The sequence below is a fragment of the Miniopterus schreibersii genome (genome assembly GCF_964146895.1).
Source record: "Miniopterus schreibersii genome assembly, chromosome: 2".
NCBI lineage: Eukaryota > Metazoa > Chordata > Mammalia > Chiroptera > Miniopteridae > Miniopterus > Miniopterus schreibersii.
Window position 1 is genome coordinate 20,704,346 of NC_138102.1, and position 13,154 is coordinate 20,717,499.

Here is a 13,154-nt window from a genome sequence, read left to right on the forward strand (position 1 = left end):
TCCTCTGTGTAGAGGAATAAAATTCTACTTATGTCCCCCATGTGTTTGAAATCTAGTAAGAAAAGAAACTTACAGAAAAATATCCTCCAATACAGAATCCAGGGCTAGATTTTGTCATGTAGATTAGTTGTTCTCAAACTTGGGCCTATTGAGGGATCACTTGGGAACACTGAAAAAATGTTCATGTTCTGCCCACATACTACTGGATTCTGATTCAGTGTTTTTCGGGTGAGGCTCGAGCCTGGGCCTTTTAAAACGAGCTCCCCAGGAGATTTTGATGTGCAGCAGAGTTAGAGAAGGGTTGGTGTATGTGAACTCAGTGAGTGGGGGGTGTGGTCAGGGCAGGCTGCAGTCAGCGAAGCAGGCTTCCTGATGGTGGGCTCTCTGGTCCTTTCCCTAGAGGAGACGTGGCTGTGGCAGGTGAGACAGTTTGCTAGTCTCCGACACCCTGCCCTTCCCCAGGTGCTGTTTCCTGGTGTTCCTACCCTGACATCTGGCTGCCGAGGCCCTCACAACTCGGGCATGTTGGCACATTCTTCCTTGAGTAAGAAGTATCTGCCTGGGGCTGCTGTCCTGGCAGGGAGCTGTCATAATTAATTTTCTACATCCAGTAATTGGAGTGGACACTGAGCTGTCACTCTGGGTCAGGGCCTCAGTGATCCTGGGGCTGTTTTCGCCTGTCATTCATTTCCCTCTGGGTGGGGGGGAACTGCTTTTTCAGACATGCGTCATATTTTCCTGGCTTCTCATGGTGGAGAGGAGGTGCACGTGAGCCTAGGATCAGACTGTGGGTGGGCTGTGGGTGAAGGGAGTAAGGATACCCTCACCCCCCGGGTAACTGGGCCTGGAGAACTGCTGTCCCCTCTCTGGAGTGGAAGACCAAGGGTGGAGCAACTGTGGAGGGTGGAGAGGGTGAAGTCATTGAAATCTGATCAGCTTCTATCTGTCATTGCACTTGGGTTAGTGTCCGAATGGTTCCCCAAATCCCACTTCATCACTCATAATTCAAGATAGGGCCCTGGAGGCCTCTGGGTTGTGGTTTGGGGTCAGGAGACTGAGTTGTGCAAGACCAGCCCTGAGACTTGGCATCTGCATCTTGTAATTAGCATACGGGTTGGAGATAGGAACCGCCACAGCTCAGCTCTCTCTATGTATTTTCACGTCACTCTCCCAACAAGCTATGCAACTGGGCTTCTCATTGCACACAGTCATAAGGCAGTCATGTCCTAAAGCTAGAATTCCAACAGCTCAAGCTTTTTAAAATGACAATGTTGCTTCTAGGACATAGGGGTGGAAGTTAGGAGACCTGAATTGTAGTTCAGGCTCTGCCACTAATTATGTTACCTTGGACAAATCTCTTCACTCACAAGTGACTTTCTTCAAGTGTAAGAGGGGGGGCTCGGGGTGGAGGAGGTGCTCAGTGTCCAGCAGAGGCCTGTGGCTCTGAGTGTTTCTGGAATCCATGCAGACCTGGGCCTGCTTGTGACGACCTCACTCCCCAAATTGCTGAGTGTCTGCCCAGCATGGTTTACGTTCCCCTCTAGGGCAGTCAGCTGCTCACAGGCCTCCTGGGGTCCTGGGGCTCCTTTCTGAATGCTGACTTAGGGGCTCTAAGGCCTATCTCTCTTTACCCAATAGAGGTTTCCTAAAAAAATAAAACAAAATGCCATCACCGTATAATTGAAAAAAATATGTAAAGCAAATCATCCATCATTGAAATGCTCATCTAGCTACTGAAAGGCAGCTTTTAGACCTATGGCCTCATTTGCAAAAGGGGGGAGATATTCTTTCTAGATCTCTTACTCTAAAATTCTAAGGCTCTGAGAATCCTTTTAGCGTGGATGGTATTATTCCAGTCTATTTTCTTGTGATTAGGACATTTCACACATTACATTTGCTTCAAGTGATGTATATTAATTTAAATAATTGGGCTTAGAAGGACTCTTCCCTCTTATCTGAGATATTTCTTAAGGGCCATCTCCCAGAATGAGAGGTCATTTTACTGTTAACCCATTAGGAAATTTATAAATTCCCATCATCCAAGATCCACCTTGTTTAGTGCTTTGTCACAACCCAGGTAATGGGGGCTTCCAGGTTATTCTTTAAGGTTTATGGAAACAGTTTAAGAGGGTACTGGGAACTATGGACAGGTTCTAAGGTTCATGGGGGAGTGGATTTTCCAAGTTATAGGTGAGAAACTCTACAACTGTGATTTCTTGGCCATTTCTTTGTGATGCTCCCATCCCTGTGTCATTGCTTTGTTTATGACAATGGAGAAATTAGAAAGCCAAAGAGATTGCCAATGTAAATAGCGCCACACAAGGTGCCTGTGAACTTCTTGCTGTTTTAATAGTATATTGACTTTGTGTTTTATGGTGTATGGACATCATAACAGTCCTGTGAAATAGACTGAACAGCTATACTTTTTATTGCTGTATTGTGTGAATCTGTACCCTATTTATTATGAAAAGAATTTGAAGTGGCATAAAACAGGACCAAGCCAACAAGGGGATCAGATTAGTCAGGACAGAAAAATATAGTAGCTAACACTTGTTAAGAGTCATCCATGTGCCAAGTGCTCCTAAATGTACTCACTCATTCTTACAACTGCTTTGTGAGGCAGGTACTGTTGTTATCAGAAGGGAAAACTGAAGATTAGTGGCTAAGGAACTTCCTTGTAGCCAAATGGTGGAGCCCACACTTTTGCCCACTGTACTAGAATACCTCTCTGTAATACATAAGGCCCTGGGTAACATTAATACCCACATAATGTCAAGAATGCTCAATGTTTTATAGAGGAGGAAAGTGAGCTAAAGAATGGGTAAGTGACTTGCTCAAGGTTGCAAAGCCAGTAAGTGGCATAAACAGAACTAGAAGCATGGTCTCCTATTTCTTAGTGTTGTTTCCATGGCCTCACGTAGCATCTTTCTTAAAATGGAAAACATATTTTTTTTTCAGAATCTGGCAATTGGGGCAGGAGCTGTTGGATCTTTGCAGCTGACCTACATCTCGAAGGTAATGTTGGCCTGGAGCTCTGGGAATTCGTATTCTGTAAGTAGGTTTAGTATCTAAACAACAGGAAGTGTCAGATCCTTTGGGTGTTAGCATTTGGGGGTGTTGCATGGGCAGCTCCCCCTTCCTCAGTGCTGCCTGTGGAAGCTCTGCTGCTGACCAGAAGTGGGTGGAGCGTGGTCAGCAGGTTCTTGGAGGGGGCCTGCAGCCTCTTTCTCCGGGGACACATCAGTCAGCAGTGCTCTCTCAGCTCCAGCAAAGGAGCTATCGGTGGTGGGGGTAGGAGTGGGACATGACCTTTTTTGTAATTAGGACAAGGAGGAACACAGAAACAACAACCAAAAAACCCCCAGTGACTGCAAAGGATTCTCCCAAAGGGTATAATTAAACAGGAGCAGCTCAGAAAGAGTTGGGACTGCACTGGAATTTTATCTATCAGCTGACAGGATACTGTGGAGGAAAGGCTGAGAATGCCCTGAGAAGGTACTCAGGTGTACCAGGAAACCATGCAGCAGCCAGATAACTGCTGTGGAGTCCGGCAGGCCACCCCCTGGTCCAGTTTGTGCAGAAAGGGTGAGAGCAGCCCCTCGTTGGTGCTGAGACCTGAGGAAGGGACTGATGGATGATGCCCACATGTAGCTGCAGAATTCAGCTTCTTTTAGAGGCCCCTCCCTGGAGCAGGCCCCAGGGCTGACCCATGATGCAGCAGTGATAAAAATGGTCAGGGGATTTAGAGCCTCACCAGAAAGAGGAACTCTTTGTCCAGTGAGGAGAGCCAGGTGGCGCCCAGCCAGTACTAAGGCTCCGGAAGTCCTGCTCTCCCCATGTACCCCTCACTTCAGGCCTCTCGGGGACCTGTTTCCTTGTCTAGGTTCTCCCACCCTCAGGGAGTTGAGATGGGGTGGATTGGATCATAGAGTGGCTCCTGGCTCCTTTTGTAACAAGTTTTGGGAGTCCTTGGGTTCAGTCCTCCATCTCAGCTGGTCAGAGGGTGAGTGGCGGCTGCAAGGGCTGCAGACAGTCTAGGAGACACAGCTGGGGGCAGAGGGAAGGGCTTTTGAAAGTTTAGCTTTGTGTCTGCCTTGTGGCAAGAAAGGCGGCTGCCTCCGGGACCAGGCAGGCCAAAGGCTTGGGCTCCCCCTCTCCTGTCCAGACTTGCTGTGAGCTCATTAGGTCATTTCTCTAGGAGGTTCAGAGAAAGAGAATTCAGAGAGGGGGGAGCAGAGAACCTCAATATTAATGAAACCCCAAAAACCTGCCTGTTTCAGAGGGTTTGGGAAGATTTTTTTTTTTTTTTTTTTTTTTTTTTAGAATTCTCAGCTTTGAAGGTGGCCTCAAAAGGATGAACCTTTTAAGACAGGCCTGGATGGGCCTTTTGCAAAACCCACAGCTGCCATGGGTCAGGTTACACAGAGCTGAGGGCCTTTAACTCCTGCCTGATCCAATGCCAGTATGCAGAGGTTTTCCCAGAAAAACATTAAGCTGTGGTACCAGCATCACATACAGTGTTCCAGGTTATTTCATATAAATCCCTAGGTATTCCCTCCCAGACTAAAGGGCTTAACCACAGAGTCAGCCTGCCTTGTGGCCTTGTGGTGTATGTGTGGTCTCTTGCAGGGGTGCTCTTCCATCTCTCTTTCGTGAGGGCTAGTGTTGGGAAAGTGGGATCCTTCAGAGAGGTCAACAGAGATGAAAGTTCTTGACTTGATGTTATCCAGGGCAGCAGTGGCAGCAGAACCAGTTTTTGGGCAAACTAGAAGACAATTGATGCTGGCCTTTGGTGCCACCCACCTTCGCACTTTGCCCGAAGGCCCTTCTACACAGCCAGCCCCACTGCCCCAGTCCTAGCTTGTGTCCTGTTTTGTCAGGGCCTTGCCCTCAGTAACTATGAGGAAGACCTTTCTAGAACAGTGGGTTCCTGTCAACAAAAACTCCCAAAAAGAATATTAGAAAAAGGAGAGACTTCATTCACATGAATGGTTTGCAAGCTGGGGAGATGTAGCTTCTGACAGAAACTAAGTGTGCCATCTCTTATAGAGAAAGTTCCCCACCAGGTTCCCAGTTAGATCCGTGTTATGTGAACGAGGTATGCCCAATTTGTACAGTTCTCATTGGAACACAGCATGCAGTCCCAGTTCATAGGCATTATGTATCCTGATTGACTGCTGTGGGGCAGTTCTAATCGGTCGGCTTCAGTGCAAATGAGGATATCATCGTGTAGTTTTGATTGGATGGGGCAGGTCTCAGTCCGTTGTTCCAAAGACAAAACCAGGAACTCTCTTATAATAGTTGACTCAGCTTAAACGAGGAGGGCATAGTTCAGGAAGCCAAGAACTCAGTCTGGGGTTATTCCGGGTATACAGATTATGTGAGAGGCCCCTGTCAGCAGATGCACGCGCTAGACTCTTATAATTTATAAAAGTTGGGCCCTCAGTTGACCATGGGGAATCCGTCTCAGCAGATAAATTTCTTCTGGGGGTTAACATCAAATGAATCTTTTTTCACCGGGCCACATTCCTAACTTTTGGGGTGAGTCATGGATCCTTTGAAGAGTCTGATGAAAAGCGTGGTCTCATTTTCCAGGTGAAGTATGTATGCATGTACACATGATGATTTTGCCTGTAACTTCAGGGCTCATTGAACCCTTCACTGGCTCAGAGGCCCCAGCTTAGAGTCCCTCTAGTCATTCTGTGTAGGCGACTGCTGCTTCTCTTTCCCTGCCCTTGATGCCACTTTGTAGGGCAGGGCTACCCTGGCCCCTGGGGCAGCGCTGCCTCAGAGCTCCAAGACCTCGTTCTGCAGCTGCTGTCTGTGCCAGGGGGGCCCCAGCTCCACTTCCGGCCAAGGACAGGCAGGGTGGGGCTGGCTAGCAGAGCTCTGCCACTGATGAGCTGGCTGCTCCTGTGGTCTGTGTTTCATCTGATAAGAACAAGTTCCTTTGAGTGTGTGTCACTGTGGAGCAGCCTCGTCTGCGTCACTCTCCAGGTGACCCTTGCTCATTCCCCACTCATACCCCTGACCTCCTCTCACTGCTTGCATAACCCAGGATCCACCAGTCAACCACAGTTGTGCAGGTACTCAATTGAGGCCACCTCAGGGCATGCAGATGGTTGCACTTGGCTGCCCTCGCTAGTCAGCCTGTCAACCATACTTCTTCAGGATCTTTGGATCCTTTACTATGTCTGACGGAGGCTGCACAGCCTGGCCTGATCACCAACATATGGGGTTGTGGGGAGAGGGGTTATACTTCCCAGGGGCTAAGGATTCTGTTTCCAGTGTCTCCAGGATGTCAGGAGGAGGCCAGAGCCACCTGTCCATAGTAAATGAGACCCTCCCCACCTTGGCTCTTCTCTTTGAGGGGCACAGCATTGGTAGATATAATTTCATTTTCTTCTCTTTGCCATTCTGTGACCATAAGAAAGGGACTATTAATTTCACTCTGGCTTTGCTAATCAGGAAGCTGACCAGAGACATTGGGGTTCTTACCCTTGCTTAACAGCCCATCAGGGCAGAACTAGAACTGATGTCTTGTTAATTCAGCAAGGAGCTGCTTTACCAAATAACCCTTCTGTGGTAAGCCAGGAGGTATGACACAAGTTGTAAATGTGCATGCTATAAATCACGCATACCCCCTGACTGAAAAGTGGAGAATATATGAAAACAAGGAAATTAAAAACTAGGCCAACTCTTTGAAAGCATCAGTTCCCATAATGAGCACCTACGCAGTATGCTTGCAGTATAGCTTGGTAATAAGTTGTGGTCAAAGTGGACCATTTGTCATTCAGCCAGGGTGAAAACAGTTCACCAGTGGTGCTCTTTCTAGTCAATGACAAATTTCAGTTTCCGGGAGCAAGAGTCTCCTCATAAGCTGGAGAAGGTCTGAAGAGCCCAGCTTTCCATTGCCATTCCAAAGCCGAAAGTAGAAGGGATGCCATGAGATAGGTGGGTTCCTAGGGTCAGGATGGCCAAGGCAGTTCTACAATGGTCAGGGTTATACAGGAACTAAGGGAGGGACACCCAGGAGTTTATGGTCATGAGGACCTGCAGGAACACAGATGCTGAGGAACAGAGCAAGGAAGTGAGTCACTCATAGATGAGAACATCAGACGCAAGCAGGATAAAGGCACATACTGTGGTTCAGATAGAATTCTGGGGTGCAAAACCCAGGAAAACAAGATAGCATGGAGGCCAGGACTGTGACTTCATGGAGCTCCAGTGCCCGGTTCCCAGGAGTGGTGAAGACATGCCTGCATTTGAGTAGTTGGTGTCTGAATTCAGGACATGGGCTCACCTTTGCTTAAATCTTCATGTTTTTCAGGACTTTTAAAGGCTTTTTTAGGTCCTATGGCCTTCACCTCACATCATGGTACACATACCAGAACACACCCACATTTCTCATTAAATATAATTGTTTGGCTGTAAAGTATTTGAAAGGATTTTAATCGTCTTACTTTTTGGAATGATTTGGCTATGGGTAACTCATTTAATTTTTGATCGGCTCTAATTTCTTGGCAATCATTGTGCACATCAAAATATTCTTGTGAACTAAGAAAATCAAAGCTACTAAGTATTTTGAACATAATGAAATTTTCATGAATGTTTAAATGAAACATTGATGAAGTTAATGTGATATCTTGTAGGTATTTAGTTAAATACCTGTTGTTGAGGTTGATGTGAAGTTATACAGACATTTAATGGATTATTTATTAATGTTGAGTGTGCCATAATAATTTTGTATGTTGGAGGCCAGGCCTTTTTTCCAGGTCTCATACAGTTTTTATAGGTACTGAGAAGCTCACAAGGCTCTCAGCATTTTGCTAAAGTCCCAGTCATGGTACCATGTGTATTAATAATGTGGAATGGGATTTTAAAGGAATTGAGGTATCAAAAGCAATAGCCTCTCTTTTATTGAGCAGCTTCTATATGACAGGTATAATAAGTGCCTCACCTGCACTATCACATTTAATCCTCACAGTAGCCCTGTGAGAACATGGTATTATTATACCTATTTGATAGAACAGGAAATGGGGGTCACACAGCTGGGACACCTGGGATTTAAGCCCTGGTCCTGTGGCAGCAGAGCTCAGGCTATATCACCTGTCCTTCCTTTGATAGGCCGCTACCTCAGTTCCCACATTGAGTATTCAGGGCAGGATTAATTTTGGTTGTTAAGGAATCTGCGCAGACCTATAGAAAGAACTCAGAACCAAGAGTAAGAATCTAGACAGATTGGTGGGTCAGTCATTAGCACGCCCTTGGCAACTGTGAGTCAAGAAGAGGCCTTAATTTTGACTTGAGATTTTTTCTTTAGCTTCTGGCTTCATGCCTTCTGTTAAAGTAAGAACTACTCCTGGAGCCCCTCTGTGAGAACACATAGGAGAATGTCCTTGGCTGGAAAGGGGCTGAAGGAATGATGTCTGCAGGTGGATTATGACAACGTGCGAAATAGTTCCTGGGGGAAGGTGGCTGGCCCCTTAGAAAACTCAGGTACAGTGGTGGAGGCCTGCTCCAGGAAGGTCCAGCCTCCATCAAGGGCAGGCACCTAATCTTTGTGGGCACTTGATGGAATAAGAGTTGCTTTCCTATGTTCATTCAGTGTGTTTGAACCTCGGTGAGGTGGGCTCACATAAGCACATGCTCAGGAATGTATGTTCCAGGGGTAGGATTGAAAAAGCAAAATGAAATCAAACAGCAGGAGGTATAGAAATATTTCTACTTTCTTATGCTCTATGCTCTTTTTATAAGTAAATACATGGTTATGTTCTCTGGTTCCATTGACCTCTCTTGGGACATGTGGTTGTGTGTGTTTTGATGGTTAAGCAGATATAGATATAGAGGAAATCTATCAGTGTGTCCAGATGCTGGGAGAGACATGCAGCCTCATCTTTCTGTGAGTTCCAATTGAAATCTGTGTATTTGTGGCAACATGACCCTCAATTTGGAGAACTAACTGTTTAGGCAGGGGCTTGGTGATTGAGAGAGGAGTAGAATCTTGCTAGTTTGGGTGGGGCCCGCACAGGTTTTGTGGTCCAAAGAGAATTTTGTCAGGACTCAGTGGCTTTTAAAAGCGTTTTTGCAAAGATTAAGATTAACACAAGCATCAAGATAGTGTTTATCTCTGAGGGGTGGGGATGGGACTCTATCAGGGAGGAGCACACAAAGGACTTCTGAGAAATAGGGCTGATAATGTCCTATTTCTTAATCTGGATGGTGAGTACAGGCTTTCCACATAATTATTATTTTTTATTTAAGGTGTTCACATATTTATTTTTTATTTTTAAAGATATCTTTATTGATTTCAGAGAGAGAAAGGGAGGGAAAGAGAGGTAGAAACATCAATGATGAAAGAGTCATTGATCGGGCTGCCTCCTGCACGCTCCTGCTTGGAACTGAGGCCGCAACCTGGGCATGGGCCCTGACTGGGAATCAAACCTCGATCTGGATCCTAGGTTGATGCTTAACTGCTGAGCCACGCTGGCGAAAGTGTTCACATATTTATATGCGCTTCTTTTTATAAGAGAAGTTTCACACACACAAAAAAGGGAAAAACTGCTTTATAACACTGTTAGAAACATAGTTATGTTTCTTTTATTTTTTCATTTGATGTAGGTGAGCATAGCCACCCCAAAGCAGAAACCAAAGACACCGTTTTGCTTTGGTAAGTACTGAGCCAGAGGATGAGTATTCTGAACACTCCTACAGCAACTTCCTCTTTGGCATGGAAGACAGTCTGGTGGTCACATGTGACTTAAACCCTGTGTGTGTGAGTGACTTCAGTCACAGCGATGTTCCTGGCTCTTGAGTGACACTGCTTCCCTTGGTCTTGCCACAAAGATTATCAATTACCTAAGACAGAGGTTCAATGGTGTTGCAAGTTTTCCTGACTTCACAGGGTGGGGTGCAAGGTATCTACTAGACCTTTCTAGGAACCCTCACTTCAGAGTTCAGTAGTGATGTGCTAAGGAAAGGTGGAGACTTGGGAAAGTTGGGGGGATAATAGAAAAGGAGTATTCTGTTGAGGGTCTCAGTATTGCCCAAAGAGTAACAGTGTTGGGTGACACAGGAAGCAGAGCCAATCTGTTAATGCCTCAAGTCATTGATTCATCAGTATTTACTTGGCACCCACTATGTTCTCAGTACTATACTAAGTGCTGTGAACAAATGCTGACAAATAGTCTCTGTTGTGTAACTAGAGCGATTCTGAATGTAAGCTCACAAAGGCAGGGGTATTCCTCTGCTTTGTCATTGCTGTGTCCTCAGCATATAGAGTGTTTCTGGCACATAATAGGTGCTCAATAAATATTTGTTGCATGAATGAATGAACTAATGAATTCTGTGTCCTATGATTCTCACCTCTTAAATAATTCAGGCTTTTTTATACGAGGAGAATATAATGGTCCCTTGAGTTGTCTTCTCTCCCAACTTCAGGTTGTTTCAAGTTTCTTTGAGTCTCTCATTCTTCCATTAATTTTCAGTACCATTGCCAAGCTCAAAAATGATGCTTTCAGATTTTCACGGTCAGCAGATCTATTTAAAAAAACTATGAACCCAGAAGTAAATTGTTGACCTAATGGAGTGCTCAAAGGAAAGAACAGGTTGAAAATGAGGTCAAGGTCTTGCCACATTTGATGATTTGATGATTTGATTTCAGGCAGGTTTTGTTCCATTTTCCAACCACAGATAATACTCCAAACCCAGGACAGTTGTACCAGTGGAAACAAGGGGCACTGAGGCCAAAATTATAAATGTATCATCATGAAAGTAAATCTGTTGGCACTTTTAATAAGCAATTCAAGCATGTGTCTTGTTGATGGCAGACTAGCAGCCTCCTTACTGCACAACAGCATGTTAGGTTTTTGTTAATGTCAGGTGTCAGTCTTGTGGCCAATGGAATAATCCATACTTTTAAAAAGAGAGCAGTATAGCCTGCTGCTTCCCAAATATCCATGCAGGTGCTTTCGCGCCATGGGAGAAGTCTTCCTCTGCTTTGCGGGGATCCTCCACCTTGCTACTTCAGCATCTTAGTTTTGTGGAGTCTTTGTGTTGCATGCATTCTGACCTGGGTTTTTTCTCTTCTTCCCCACTACTTCTGCAGTCATCAATGCCCTCTCTCAGAGGTATTTTCTTCAAGCCAATGACCAGAAAGATCTGAAGGACTGGGTTGAAGCCCTGAATCAAGCCAGCAAAATCACTGTACGTATGATTTCTTCCCCTTTCTGGAGGCATCTGTGCCTCTTGCCTGTACATGGCCTGTTTGAGTGAGGAAGAATTCCAGTGGCAGCAGGGGCTTTCCCAGAAGCCTGCTCCAGACCCGGTTCCCCTACCTCTTCTTATACCTTGGCTGACCACAAGTTGAACAGAGAGTTTGAGTTTGAATCAAATTCAAGAGGAAGTTTATGGAGCATATGCTCTGTGCTTCCTGGAAGGGCTCTGGTCAGTTGTGTTTTGGGTAATGCTGATTCAGAAGGTGGTGGGATTGGAAAAAGTGTTTCTGACAGTGAGAAGTAAAGGAAAAAGCATATGAGGAGGGAAGTCAGAACTTTGTCCTGACTTGAGGGAATACTCTTCTTACTTTAAAAGGTGGCCTGGGGGATTGTCCAGGTCATCCACCAGACTGTCCTGCGAAAGTATTTAGTTTAAAAACATCACTGAACTTGTGCACTGACTGGTCAACCAGTACTCTTGTTTTCCTTTACTTGACAGATGAAGAACTCCTTTCTTCTTCCTTGGAAATATAGGAAAAGGAAAGGAGAAGGGTAGGAAGGAAAAGAGGGAAAACTGCATGTTTTGGAAAAAGCTAGACCTTTAACCAATAATCTTCACAGACTTGTGGCATAGTAAGCATGGTTTGTATGCTGAAAAGTTTGATTTTCTGTGTCCTACAGTCGGAAATGCTTGCACTCCAGTGACCTCCAATAATAACTATTATGTGCTGGGGCAGATCTTTCTCCAGATACATCAGGGCTCCTGGGAATAAATTAATGGAAGGCATCTATACCTGCCCAGCACTTGCGATGCTGAACCGAAGCAGAGTACCTTTCAGTCATTGACACGGTTTTGCTTGTTGGCTTGTTGTTCTGATGAACTTTGGTAAACTCATGCCAAGAGAGCAAAAGGGAGGAGATTGTTTGCTCACCCATATGCTTGTGTACTTGGCGCTAGAGTGCTGATTTTCGTAAAGGTTTTCTTCATTCGCGTTGGGATCTTCACCCTCCTGCATCTTCCACAGTTTGGGAGTTTCTTTCGCCGTCTAGTACTGTATCCTTACTCAGCATGCCCTCCTGTGCTTCCTCCTCTGCTCCTGCGGGTGAACTGAACCACACAGCATGTGGGGCCGCTGAAAACCTCTTTCCCTCTCTTTCATGCCTGGAGCACAGAGCTGCTCTAATCAGCTAGTTCCCCTGCCCATTTCTGGTGCCACAGAGCAGAAGTTACAGGCTGCGGGAGTGGGAAGAGCTTGTTGATGCGTGGAGGCTGGAAATCCAAAGGCCCAGTGGGATGTCAAAGCCTTCAGGGCCTCCATAATCTCCAGAACCCCTCACTTTCCTTCTTCCATTAATCCACCTCTTTACACTTCCTGCCAAAGATCCTGTAGGGTAGAAGAAACAGGGAGGGGTACTCTGCCTCCTCCTGATCTTTTTGTGTCCTGGGAGGGTTTAATCCTTTCTCCACTTCTACATCTCATATTGTGTGTCCTTCCTTTGGGAGGCTAGGATGAGGGGTAGATGTGGGGGTAGGACACCACATGGACACCACCTTAAAATACGTATTTATTTTAAGGCACCTTAGGTGCAAAGTGAGGCATCAGACACTTTGGGGGATGTAGAGATGAAAGAGAACAGGTAGTGTATTGAGCTAAACCTTCACACGTGCCATACGTTCACCCCTCACATCACTCTTGTGAGGTAGGTGGTTTTATTGTCATTATTTCGATGAGGAAATTGGAAATCAGAGTCTTCCCCAACATCTAGAGGATAGTAAGTAGTAAAGCTGGGATTCAATCCCCAGGGCCCTCCAGCTTCTAAGACCTAGGAGTTTAAAAAAATATTAAAAACAAGCAACCGTGTTAAAATATGTTAGATTACTCACCACTCTCACATGCATGGTTTCATTTTTGCCTTGTAAAAGCCTTAAGTAGGAAG

At 45.6% G+C, this 13,154-nt stretch overlaps 1 protein-coding gene across 3 annotated transcripts in view; it reads left to right on the plus strand.

Moving 5' to 3' along the window:
- PLEKHA2 (pleckstrin homology domain containing A2) overlaps nucleotides 1–13,154 on the plus strand; it is a 69,056-nt gene that overhangs the window by 35,331 nt on the left and 20,571 nt on the right. For all 3 annotated transcript variants that reach the window (XM_081129346.1, XM_081129344.1, XM_081129345.1), the window contains exons 3-5: nucleotides 2,959–3,015; nucleotides 9,622–9,670; nucleotides 11,108–11,205. In XM_081129346.1, coding sequence (XP_080985472.1) covers nucleotides 2,959–3,015; nucleotides 9,622–9,670; nucleotides 11,108–11,205 — 204 coding nt within the window. The remainder of the gene's footprint in view (nucleotides 1–2,958; nucleotides 3,016–9,621; nucleotides 9,671–11,107; nucleotides 11,206–13,154) is intronic.